General features: G+C 47.5%; 1 protein-coding gene across 2 annotated transcripts in view; it reads right to left on the bottom strand.

The window, feature by feature from the left end:
- Positions 1–2,895: 2,895 nt before the first annotated feature.
- Positions 2,896–12,786, bottom strand: part of EFNB2 (ephrin B2) — a 45,446-nt gene continuing 35,555 nt past the window's right edge. The window contains 3 exon segments of one of the 2 annotated variants that reach the window (NM_001114344.1): positions 6,190–6,578; positions 7,920–8,033; positions 8,781–8,873. In NM_001114344.1, the coding sequence (NP_001107816.1) occupies positions 6,190–6,578; positions 7,920–8,033; positions 8,781–8,873 (596 nt within the window). 2 annotated transcript variants of the gene reach the window in all.

A 12,786-nucleotide genomic window follows, 5' to 3' on the forward strand; every position in this document is an offset into this window, starting at 1 on the left:
GGCCCTGAGCCCCGTGTGGGATCTTGTTGGAGGGGGTGGGAGGATGGTCAAGGGCAGCCCAAAGTGGGCGGGGTGCGACTGTGAACCCCCGTAGTTCTTCAGAGCTTTGCCCCAGGGATGCCGGGAGAAGGAGCAGTTTACATCAAGGCACTTTTGTTCAGCTGAAAGGCGGGCGGCTTCACCGCAAATCGTGCAGAAGTTACAAGCGACCTTCAGTGCGTGGGAGTCCCACCCTCTCCCTTTGCAGGTGAGGCGGCTGCGCACAGAACGTGTTGGGACGCTCTGGAAGACCGAGGAAGCATCAGTGGCAGAAACACAGCCGCAAGCGAGGTCTCCCCTTTCCCGCATTTAACGCATGTATCGACCATCTATGATGATTGCTCATAAACTGTGTTGGTATTATTATTTCCCTCATACTGTGTACGTCTATAGATGGGCATTCTTCTCATGAGGGTGTTGGTTGTTTTTTAAAATGTAATTAACGTCACGTCAAGAATTGTTTTGAAGAGATTTTGTTAATGTATCACAGCATAAAAATCTTAGAGTGGCACGCATCCTTCGCTTCTGGGGTGCGGTTTAATCACTCAAAACTTGATTCCTCCTCCTGGTATGCTATGTTTTATTACAAATAAATACAGTATTTCAATATCCTCCACATCACTGATGAATACTTCTCTACCTAGAAAAATAATCAGTAGGATAGGCAAGACTCTGCCATTACAATGCTGAAAATTTGCCTTCAAGGGGCACCTAGGTGGCTCAGTCGGTTAAGCATCCAAATTCAGTTCAGGTCATGACCTCGCGGTCTGTGAGTTCGAGCCCCGCGTCGGGCTCTGTGCTGACAGCTCAGAGCCTGGAGGCTGCTTCAGATTCTGTGTCTCCCTCTTTCTCTGCCCCTCCCCTACTCACCCTCCGTCTCTCAAACGTAAAAAAAATCGCCTTCAAGTATATCTATAGCATAAATACCACAAACATTATCCAAAACCAACTGGAAACCAAAACCAGTGGAATACACAGGTTAATGTCCTTTGCACAACAGCAGCAATTATGTTTCCTTTTGAGGCAACTGACACCGTATTTGCTTCCCAAGGAAAGAGTAGGGTGATCATCCTTTTATTACACACTTTAGAGAAATGACTTTTACTTCTCTGGGTTGTTTTTTGACTTTCACTGATTCTTCTCTGGGTTAGGATCAGAGACTGACAGCAAGGTGCACAGCAGTTACCTGGTGACTGATAGTTTGATTTTTTTCTGATTTCCACCGGGCACCTTTATCACAGTGTTCGAAGGGGCAACTGTTGTGCCAAAAAGGAACCTGACAATTGAAGAGTGGGATGGAAAAGTGGCGGGTGTGGAGAGCACAGGGACTTTACAGCAGCCCGCTTACCTTTCAGACAGAACTAAGAGCACCTGATTGTGACAACCTCCGGGAGAAGTTTCTGTAAGTGTCCTTCCCGCCAGTTAGAAAGAATACAAGTGGGTGCATTTCACTTCTTAGTGGAGTTCGGCTTGCCCAATTTGGGAAACACAGTTTCGAAGAGAGGGTGGAAACAATGAGGTGGGGTGTTTGGTAATTTAAGCTGTAATCTCGCAAAGGCCACGATGTAAGTTGCAAACGCAGTATTTACTTGGCTGTTGTTCTTTCATTTTACCCAGACCGCTCATTAGTGATACTGGCATGTAGGGTGGAACTTTCTGCTTAGTCACTTGGCTGTAAGTTGTGCCCTGGAACTTGGATTTGCCGTGAAGGGGCAGGTAGGCGCCGCGGAGGAAAATGACGGAGCGGATGGAACTATTATTCCAGCGCCACCTGAAATCGTGGGCTCCTGGAGAAGCCCGGGGCGGGGAGGAGGGGGAAGGAAAGCATTTATGCCACAAACATTTCTTTAGTACAGGTACGCTAGGAAGATGCTGCTGAGATCACTGCCTCTAAAACCAGCCTTTCGTGAGGCGTTCTTGGGGGGAGGGTGGGGCTTTTCAAACACTGGAATTCTTCACTTGGCTGGGGCTGTGATCTGTGGCTAGACAGTCTGGAGCATCGGGCTCCTCTGTGCTGGGGCCTTCCCCATCCGGACGCACCCCCCCCTCAAGGTAAGGAAGGGCCCGAGGTAACGCAGCCAGAGATCTGAGCACTTTCTGGTCACCGGTAGCTGCTTCTGCCCTGTCTGCCGCTCTGCCCTCCACACCTGCGGGTGAGGAAGGTCTCCCCGGAGGGTGGGGAGTCTGCAGATCAGTCTTAAGACCCCAAGCCCACCAGCGCAGGGGAAGACATCCCCAACCCCCGGCCATCTTCCCCAGGAAGGCCAGCATTGAAAACGCGGTTAAAGTCACCACTGGCCTCTGGCTTGCTTCAATCTGGTGTCACAAAGCATGATTTCATCAGCGCTAACGTCGTACAAAGAACATTGGACTCCTTCCTTCCTTCCGGGATTCTGCTGTGAGGAAAAATGAAGGCTTCGACAGCAAACTGCTTTGCTCGAGTGGAAACTAGATTTGGACTTAGGCGTTGAGATAACTAAAGTCCATTTGCCTGCCTCCCTTTCCTCTGGTCACTTACTTAGGTCACTACTCGACACTGGGGGATCCAGGGAGACTAGGGAGGTTTTCTGTTCAGGGTGGTTAGGACTTTACAAAACTTTATGATCAGATGATTTGTGAAATGTGAGCTCGAGTTTTATGGGGAAACCAATGGGCTCCCTCGTAGCCCTCTGCAAGGTTCACGTTATGCGAGTGTCCTGATTGGGAAAAAATGGGCACACAGGTGCCCACGGGCAGAAGGCTCTGGATAACTGTTAATTATAGAGAAACAGAGCAGAAAGCAAATTAAAATAAGTGAAAAAAAAGAAAGAAAAAAAGAAAAGAAAAAGGAAGGAAAGGAAAATACTTTGAAGGCGCTTTTTCCATAGGAAAAAAATATTTTATTTTTTTAAGAACAAATTCAGTTTGAAACAGACGTGGAATGGGACCTCACGGATTCCGTTTCTGGGGGCTGACTGCAATGTGGAAGGAGGCTGGAAACCTAGGACAGGCCATTAAAATAAAATGAAGAAAGAACAAAAATATTTATAACTCAAGCATAATACTGTGTTACTTACAAATTGGACAACGAAATCTTAAATAAATATCCATGGTACATAATTACGGCACAAATATGCAGCAATTTGGCAACCTTTTATACCGTTTTTCTTTTCCTCATTACAGTGCAAAGGGGGGAAAGACACTGCCGTTTAACAAGCTGTAGCTAAATACATTGCAAAATTCAGATTTTATACAAAACATCTTGCTTAGACTTTATAAAAAACCAACATTGCTCTATGTACACAATCTGGGTAAGAAAAGCCATTTCTGTCTTGTTTTCATGTGTATTTTTATTAAAAAGGTGAATAAGGCTACTGTAACACCCCGAATCCATATACAGTAAAATCTGAACCCTATTTACAGCATCTTCAGTTAAACGTTATGGTGCAAATTCCAAAGTCAGGTGACTAGGGATGAGAATACAAGCAAGGCATTTACAGTAACTTTCCAAAGCGGCACCAACTTCAAATAAAGGGAGAGTTGGTAGATTGTCATATTCTGCACCAGACACAAAACAGACGCACAGAACACTTTTCCATTGGTTGCAGGTAACTCTTCATCAAATTCATCTGATTTTTCACAGTTTAGCATATAACCAAAAGGTAGCCAACCGATGAGACACATTTGATTTCATTAAAATCAGACTATTTCCCATGTTCCCCCTTCTTGCCCCTCTCCCCCATCCGAAAGGTAATTTTTGATGGCTTACAAGAAAATCTTGTACGAATGCACGTAAAGGAGAGGGTGGGGTGATGGAAAGAATTACATATGTACTGTGGCTGGTCACCATGGCAACCCTCCACAGAACTATGATATAGATATATATAATATATATTGTAGATATATATTATACATATATGTACACATGTATACCACTCACCCACTCACACACACACACACGCACTTTGGACCAACATCATTTTCAGGTTCAGGAAATAGAGAAGGAATAATTTCTGTGACAACTCATTTTTGCAGGCATTCACTGGAGGTCTGAGAACCTTAAAATGCTGTTGCTACATTTTTTTTTTTCTCCCAATTCAGAAAGCAAAGTGTTACCATAGTAACGGGACTATGTTAAAGATGTCTATTTTGCATAGCACATAAAAAGTAGGTTTCCTGTTTACTCGTTTTGTTTCCCAAAAGGGAGGGGGCGGGGAGGGGGTGGGGGAAGGGGGCCGGAGCTCAACTTTCAGCCCTAAGCCCCCTCTGAGGGGACCCGGTGGATTTTAGCGAACACTTCAGCCATAAGGCAAGGGAATACACAACACAGAAATGAAATGCCGGAACATCTTGCCACTGTTAAATATACGATGCGGTTAACATCCATTTCCTGGTATGCAGGGCTTGTATTTCCTAGTCTACGGTTACGTGAGATGCCTTCAGAGGACTGGGTTATTTTTGTATTTACTCCCGTTATTGTTATTTTTGGAGTGATGTTGTTTTTCCCAGATGGAGCTGTCCAATTTTTCTTTTTTTAAGCACTGAGCGTTGGGACCACGTAATTGCCACAAGTGAATTTCACGTCTTTCTGGTGTGATTTGTGTGCAATCTTAAAATATAATATATTAGTACAAATCTGTCAGTTTCTATCCCTTGTGTTCTATATACCTGTTATAAATACGTGCCATCTTCCTCCCCCCTCGACATCATGATTTACTTCCGTCTTAAGGACTCAAAGAAGTTCGCAGTATGCGTCACCTGGACACAGCCTGCGGGCTGTGGCCTTGCTCAGTACCTCCGCGTCCGCCCTTGCAGCCGGACAGGACAGCACCGCCATAAACCAAAGTGTCGTGAGGCTCAAGTGGGGGTGCGGGGGGAGGACACGGGGGGGGGTGGGGAATCTGACCTACCTTTCACATAGGAGAATGCCTCAATAACATGGATGACGATGGAATCACAGCCTGTCTGACCTTTGGCTTGTAAACTTCTAGGTCAGATCCGGCTCTCTGCTGTTCTCCTAAATGCTTTCCCTGTGTTTCATAAAATGTGATCAGTATAGCAGCTGAGTCTGCTTCAGACATCATCCAAAGCCGACCGACTCTCCTACAGCGCCGAGGCCGTGCGCCTTATTGCCAGTACGACAACAGTCCTGCCCAGATCTGTCATCGGCGGCCCTCCCGGCCCGCCCCTCTCCGACAATGCCCCTTTGTCCTACCCAGCGGAGAGAGACTGTGCTCCTCCTGCGCGTCGCCATTTGATCGGCGGATCCCTTCCAAGGCGCCCCACCCCACCGCGTGCGTGGTGTCTCCTACTTGCCTCTTAAAACCTCAGCCAACCAAAGTGCTGTGCTACCTAATTGGGGTTCCCCCTCGACTTTCTGCTCCCGACGCACCAGCAGCAGCGTTGAACTGCATTTGCAGACAGCCCTCCCCACCCCCACCCCCCATCCCGGCCCGCCCCCTTCCATGAGCTCCTGCTCTTTCTGGTCTTCCGCAGCTGAAGGCTCCTTAGTAGCAGACACAATTTCTAGAAGTGTAGGACCCATCGGCTCCAGCTGCCGTGGCGCGGGGGCAGAAGACTCCCAAGGTGAGTGTGCCAGCAGTGATGCGGGGTGTGGAGTGAGGGGCTCGCGCTGCGGGGCCCCGGAGGTCGGCAGGGGTGTGTGCAACGGTGAGGACTGGGCGCGGGACCTCTGAAAGCCTCCCCCAGCCAGAGGTCTGTGTGACAAGTCCGGACGCTCCTCGGGAGGGACGCCCAAGGCAGAAGGCGGCGTTTCCAGGCCCCGCGGCCCCCGGGGGACACCTGCCCGGGATGCTCACGGCTCACCCAGTTCCCCCCACGCCCGCTGCCGCTCTGTCGCCCTCGGCTTCCTGCAGACCCAGGTGACCGTGGCGCATGGCTTGGAGGTGGAGGGGGGAGGCGGGCGCTGCGGTCCCATCGGGCACCTTCCACGCCAGTCTCCCGGCCGGCGGTGGGCGTCTGTCTTCACCGCGGTCCGGGCGCTACAGACTAGGTAAGCTGTCCAACTCAACAGGGCTCTTCCGAGAAGGAGTGCTCCCTCTCCCCCGCCGTGCTCCGGTCCATTCGAGACACGGGGGGGTCATCAAACCCTCCTCGGGGCGGTGGCGGGACAGTGGGCTTCCTCTGGGAAAGCGAAGGCACCGCCGCGTCTCAGACCTTGTAGTAAATGTTCGCCGGGCTCTGGGGAGGCATCTCCTGGACTATGTACACGGGGTGCCCGTAGTCCCCGCTGACCTTCTCGTAGTGGGGGCAGAACACACTGTCCGCAGTCCTCAGCGGGATGATAATGTCACTGGGCTCCGAGCCGCTGTTGTTGCCGCTGCGCTTGGGGGTGGCCAGTGTGCTGAGCGACAGCGTGGCCGTGTGCTGAGGCGAGTGCTTCCTGTGTCTCCTCCGGTACTTGAGCAGGAGCACCACCAGCGTGATGATGATGACGATGAAGATGATGCATCCTGAAGCAATCCCTGCGAATAAGGCCACTTCGGAACCGAGGATGTTGTTCCCCGAATGCCCGGCACTGCTGCCGTCTGTGCTGGAACCTGCGGCCGGGGACGGAAAGGAGCAGCCCAGTTACTGCTGTCCCTGCTCGGATGGCAGCCCCCCAGCCTCGGTTCCCAGCCGCGCACACCCGGCAGGACGCGGCGATCGCCCCAAAAGGGGACGCGGACGGGACCCGGGCTCGCCGGCCGCTCTCAACCACAGGTGTCCCCATCCGTCCACCCTTGGGGACAGGAGGGGACAGGCTCCCACGCTTCCGCCCCAGGTCCTAAACCGCCATCAGCCACAGCAGGTGGACACAAAGGAAGCGGCCACCTCTGGGGCCAGGGCTGACTGCCGTGCGCCGCCCCCCTTGCCCCTCTGGGCGCCGGCCTTCCCGAGCATCTCCCGCCGCCTGCTTTCTATAGACAAGTCCTGCCTGCTGCGCGCTGAGGGGACCCTGGGGCCCTGGGAACACATGCCGCTCGTAACTCGCTTGTATTATTTGGTTTACACCTAAAATATATTGGGAAGGCAGCAGAAACACTCACGCTGAACACGCTGCCAACCCAAATGGGAAGCACTAAAAACTTGCCTGGCATCATTAGATTATCCATTTATCGGAGTGTCACAAGAATTTGACACATCTTGCCATTGAAAATTAGAAACAACAGCCTCCCTCCATGATGCTTGTAAAGCGGGGGAAGTGGCCTGCAGATGCTGACTGCACATGCCACCAACAGGCACGCTGGTCCCTCACACGAGACTGCTGACGTCGGGGAGCAGCTACCGTACAGAAATGTCATTAGCGTGGAAATAAATACGTAGCTATCTGCTCAAGGACCGGTACGAAAATGAAATTCAATGGCGGCCAACTTTATCCTGTATTCTAAACTTCAGCCAGTGATCCGACTGGTATTTTATTTTACACTGAAAATGTGAAACAAAAATGTCAACAGTAACCACTCGAAGAACACGGCATTATGCGATATTTTAAGATGCCACCACCTAAAATGTAGAGGAGGATCAATCAGGCTCTTTGTGGATCAGACATAATTAGGCGAGGTATTAGAACATTAATTACATACATGTGAATATCGGCTCTACGCTACTGTTGCAACAGGCACGATTAAGTGTCTCCAATAAAAATAACTTTGGTCTGAGTGAGTAGTGCTCATAATTGGCACTTGCATCTGATAAATTCTACTCTTCTGAATGGGAAACTTCCGTGGGAAGGCGCAATTCTGTTCTTATCGAGCCGTTAATAACAAGTACCTGCGAGCAAAGGTTACTGACTTGGGGAACTACAAGTTAATCCCACTAGGATCCAAGGGCTTGGACTCTATTCTGCCTCTTGCTCACGGGACCCACGGACGCATCCACACACACTCACGCTGCCATACCTGGATTTGGTTTAACAAAGGGACTTGTCGTTGAACTTCTTCCATTTGTACCGGCTTCTAGTTCTGGGCGTCGTGTCGGATCATTATGCCTGGTTGACCCAGCGGAACTCGCATCTATACGAGGAACAAATGATTACTTATAGCCCAGACACCTGATGAGATCTAGCTCTAAGAACTGCCGCGTGTCAATCTCAAGAGGCACAGACAGCAATGAACGTGAGATTCTTTATGCAAAGTGCTGTGACATACAAGAATAGAGCTCTCCTTTTACAACGGAACGGTGGTACTACTTATGTCAGAGGTTCAGATCGTGAGGCCATCTGTGGAAACTATAGGGATTCTTGCATTTGGCACGCAGAGCATTGCAGATGACATTTCAATTTAAATGAGCAAGTTGAGTGACTACTATACCAATTTCTAATTAGAAGAATAAATCTTTCTGCACAATAGGTTATCTGTGTGGGAAAAGGCTCAGTGAACTAGTCTTCTGTACTCGAGATGCAGAAATGGGCCAAATGGCAGAAACCTAAGTTTTCATTCCGGGTAGCATAATTTTTTTGAACCAAAGAGGTGTTTTGCTTTTAATAAGAAAAAAAAAAAAAGTGTGCATAGAGATACACGTACACACACACATGGCAATGGACGTTGTACCTGGCTGACCTTAACTGTGAGAAGAAACTCCAATAAAAGAAGTTTGTTACACCGACTTGAGGAAATCTGTCAGTGGCTCAAGGTGCAGAGAAAGATGTGCTTTCGAAACTAGGCTACGAGTGCGTGAAGGTGGGCGTTCACGGCATTGGTGCCACACTCGTTGGGGACTCAACCAGATTATGGTGGCTTCATGGAGCAGACGGTCTTTACCTTGTCCAACTTTCATGAGGATCTTCATGGCTCTTGTCTGGCACACCCCTCCCTCCTGGTTATCCAGGCCCTCCAAAGACCCATTTGATGTAGCTGATTAAAAATAAAATGGACAAAACAAAAAAATAAAGAAAAATCAGGAAATCAATAAGCCAAGTTTACATGAACATGAAATGTCTGAAAACAATTTGAAAAATAAGAATTCACTCTTAGTCACAAGTTTTTGGAAAGTATGGGATGCTGAAAGCCAAAAAATAAAAAATAAAGAAAATAAAGAAAAATGGATCCTGTCAACACCGCTGCACGTATGCTATCTGGTTTCAAGTTTACTTAAGCGCTTTCTCCTTCCTTCAGAATCAACTGATTTAGGGTCAGTCCATACATAAAAGGGACAGGACCTTCCAAAAAGCTTACTATTTCAGGGTCGGCCTCAAAAGAGCAAAGTAGTTAATACAGTAACTTTAAAATGTGGTAATCATCGCACAACACCTGCTTCCTCTACTACAGATTTCCTGCTTCGAGAACAATTAGCTCGATGCTCCCTGTTTGCCAAGCATCCAAGTTCGGTAAACACTAAAAGAGGAGACTCCCACACCCCCTCCTTTTCTTTCCCCGCCTTATGTGAGATGAAGAAGTATGTTAGGATTCAGGTCTTCCACTTCTGAAGTTTTCTCTCCATCATTTTGCACTGGACTGGAAATAATAAGTGTGTTATCATTACCAAGACCGACCTTAGACAGACTCTTCAACCAAGCTACCTGCTGGAGCACAGCTTGACCGACAGAGGGGACCACGCGCGCCCTCTGCTCTGTCAGGGCCCTGGGGCAACCCTGGGGTATGAGGGGAGATTGTGCAGTACCCACTTGCCTCCTGTTTAGCGCGATTCCCTTCCCATTTCAAGAGGGAGGAGGAAGGACAGGACATTTGACCACTGTCAGTACTTTTAAACAAACAGCCTATGCTCCACTGTGTGTAAACACGTTGCTGTTGCGTCTCCTTAGGACGGTGAGTTCTCTGAATAGCGTTGTGACTAAAGCTGTAAAAAGACTGCCAGGTACTTTGCTAAGGAAGAGGACTTAAATTGCAGGTCAAGTTCCAGAAGAAAAAGAAGGTGGAGGGTGCTAGACGTTTCCATTCTTCCAAAGTTCAAGGGGCAAGGAACAGAAGTGTTTCATATACATTTCTGTGCGGTAAATCATTCTCTACTTTGATTATCAAAGGCTGGTCTACTAACACTGTACTTTTCAAGGCACGGAAACAGGGACAGAATTTCTGGTAAAAATACATCCAAAGGCACTCTTTCAATGGGTTGTTTGTTTTCCAAATGGTGGACTGGCCAGCAAGGTCTACATGCACACATAGCAATATGTGGGCTACAGAGTTACAACTTTTACTTTCACTGCTTTGAAAAACAATGGCTGCTTCTTGTGTGTATAAATATCTCTGTGCTTATCTGAGTGCTTCCTTAAAGTTTACAGTCTTACGATCAGACCTCACTCCTCCGCTGACACTGGTGCCGAGTTTCTCCTGGGAAAATGGGCAAAATGGCCATAATCATTCTGGGGGTAAAAAGCAGACAGTCTCCTCTTGTAGATTGTTGAGAAAATGTTTGGCAGAGAAGTTAAAACAAATACCTAAAACCTTTACATGCCTCTGTGAATCTAATAAAAAAAAAAATCGTTTTTTTCCTTCCCCATTTCTCCACCCGCTTTCTCTTTTCCCTCCTCCAGACAGTTTCCTAAATTTCGAAGGGTCCTTTCCTCCCAAAGCCATGAAACAGTGTGGCTGTCTACGTGCAGGCACTGTTTGAGGTCAGGTGCAGAGCGATGCTATCATCTCTATTTAATCTTTCTCAAAAATTAGGATATGTTTTCATGTAGAAACCCTGGAAAGCTGAGGTCTAGCCAATGGCTTCAGAAGTTTACTTAATTCAAATGGAATCTCAATGTTGTCTATGCTGTAGGCACATAAATGCACTTTCATGCAAAAGTGCACCCAAATGCACAGCGAAATGACCTCTTTCTGACTAACGGCTTAACAAATATGTTAAAAATACGATCTGAAGGGTGGTGCACAGAAGAGGCGGGGGTGGGGTGGGGTGGGTAGAGCTTTGTTTGTTTGAACCTGGAGGTCAAAAGGTCAAAGATTCAGATCTGAAGGAGAAAAAACAATGAATACCAGAGTGGGTAAGACAAGACGTGGTAGAGAAGAGTCACCGTGGAACAGAATTCAAACCTGCGTCCTCCAAGATAAAAGCTTCTGACTGCTTCTACCAAGTCCATTTGGAAGCAGGAGGGCTGCACCCCATTTGGGTGATTTTTTCTTTTGATTTTAATTTGTAGGTCACCGCCCTTTCTGAATACCAATGCTTCCGTGCAGAGTGCTTGTGGGTGTGCCCTGAATGCTGTCCAAGTGACCCCCAAATGTAGAGAGCTCCAAGAATTCAAATTAAACTGCAATCTGTAATTCAGCATCCACAGACTGTAAGATGGTAGGAGGAAAACCGTGTAGCCGGAGAATGAATCTGCTCTCCGTTTTTAACAGTTGAAACTGTTTTTTAATTCCTTGAGGGAGGAAGAGCCTTCAAGCCCTGAGCTGCACAGAGGGAAATGGGAGCTTGTGCCTTTGCCTGGTTCTTGGAGCTCAGAGGCCGATGCTGGTTTGGGGGGGGGGGGGCGGTGGGGGTGAAGGGGGAGGATGGGCCAAGAGGGAGAACACTGTGATGTGCATTCCAGACGCTTGCTTTGTTCCCCTTTAAGTCAACTTGCAAGTTGCAAAGGTGACTGGAAGATATTGGAAAATTCATTACTAACGCTAACACAGCATCCCAGATACCTGGTTGTTTAAAAAGGGAATGAACTATAAAATACAGCTGGATGTTTGCTGTGAAGGAGTTTTGCCCTGCCGTATGGTAGGTAGCCATGACCCGAGCGGTCCCAGAAAGCCTGGATGGAAGATGTCAGCAGCCAACTGAAGCTTCAGAAGGTTAGCTTTCTAGCAAGCATAGAATAATTTAGAGTGACTTGAACTTACTTTATATTTGATTCTGTAATGAAAATTACCCTCACTCTTCCCTATGACCTCCTCAGCAGGAAGTGTAGGGAGCATCGTTCTCATTCTAGTGGTCCTCCTGTCCCTTGCCTTGAGCAAGGACACTGACAAGTGTCCTGTCCTGATAGCACCTCCTTATGGCAGTCAGCTCTGAAATAAAGCCACAAGATTAATCCTCTGAAGGCATAGTAGTGGCTCACTCTGAAAGGCAAGAAAGTGCTAATGCTTGGGGAGAAGTCTAATTTCATTCCAGGAGACAATTTGGCAATATTTTTTATTGTTGATCTGAATGTATTAGGAATTTTTGACTTAGAGAGAGGGTAAAAATAAATTGCTACCTCATTATCCTTTGCTTTTCTTTGTATCTACCAACATTATCTAATGCTGCCACAATTACAGTATTCCTAAATAGATGAAATTGCATTTAATCATTTGGAGACAGAAAAAATAACCCTGTTATACCTAAGCTTTTAGTGCCCATTTTTTTGTTCTTGGTCTAGAGAAAATATAGACTTTATAAAATTAAAAATTACTAAGCAAAGTTTCTCCATCCAGTTAGAAAATGGGCTTAATAAAGATACATGGGCATTTTATAGCCTGCTTTTAAAGGCTTCTGCTTCAGGGATCTAATTGCATGTAGTAAGTATACTGAAATTACCAGATTGTTCCCCTGGGGCCTGATTTCCAGTGGGTGGAGATCATTACTCAGCAAAAAAGTACCCCGAGTTCTCACTGCTTCTAAAAGTTCTTCACATCTGAAAACTGCACTGCCCCACATCTGTGGCTTCCCATGAATTTGCACATGGACCTATATCTGCAGCTCCTACTCCCTGGGAATGGTACACTGGTTATCCAGGGAGAAAAAAGAGAACCGGTGAATAAAACAGACTAAAGGGGCAAGAATCTTTCTGGCCGTGTTTTCTAGACTGTGCCCACAGAGAGGAAGTAAGAGTAC

The sequence above is a fragment of the Felis catus genome, chromosome A1, assembly GCF_018350175.1.
Source record: "Felis catus isolate Fca126 chromosome A1, F.catus_Fca126_mat1.0, whole genome shotgun sequence".
In the NCBI taxonomy this organism is placed as follows: Eukaryota; Metazoa; Chordata; class Mammalia; order Carnivora; family Felidae; genus Felis; species Felis catus.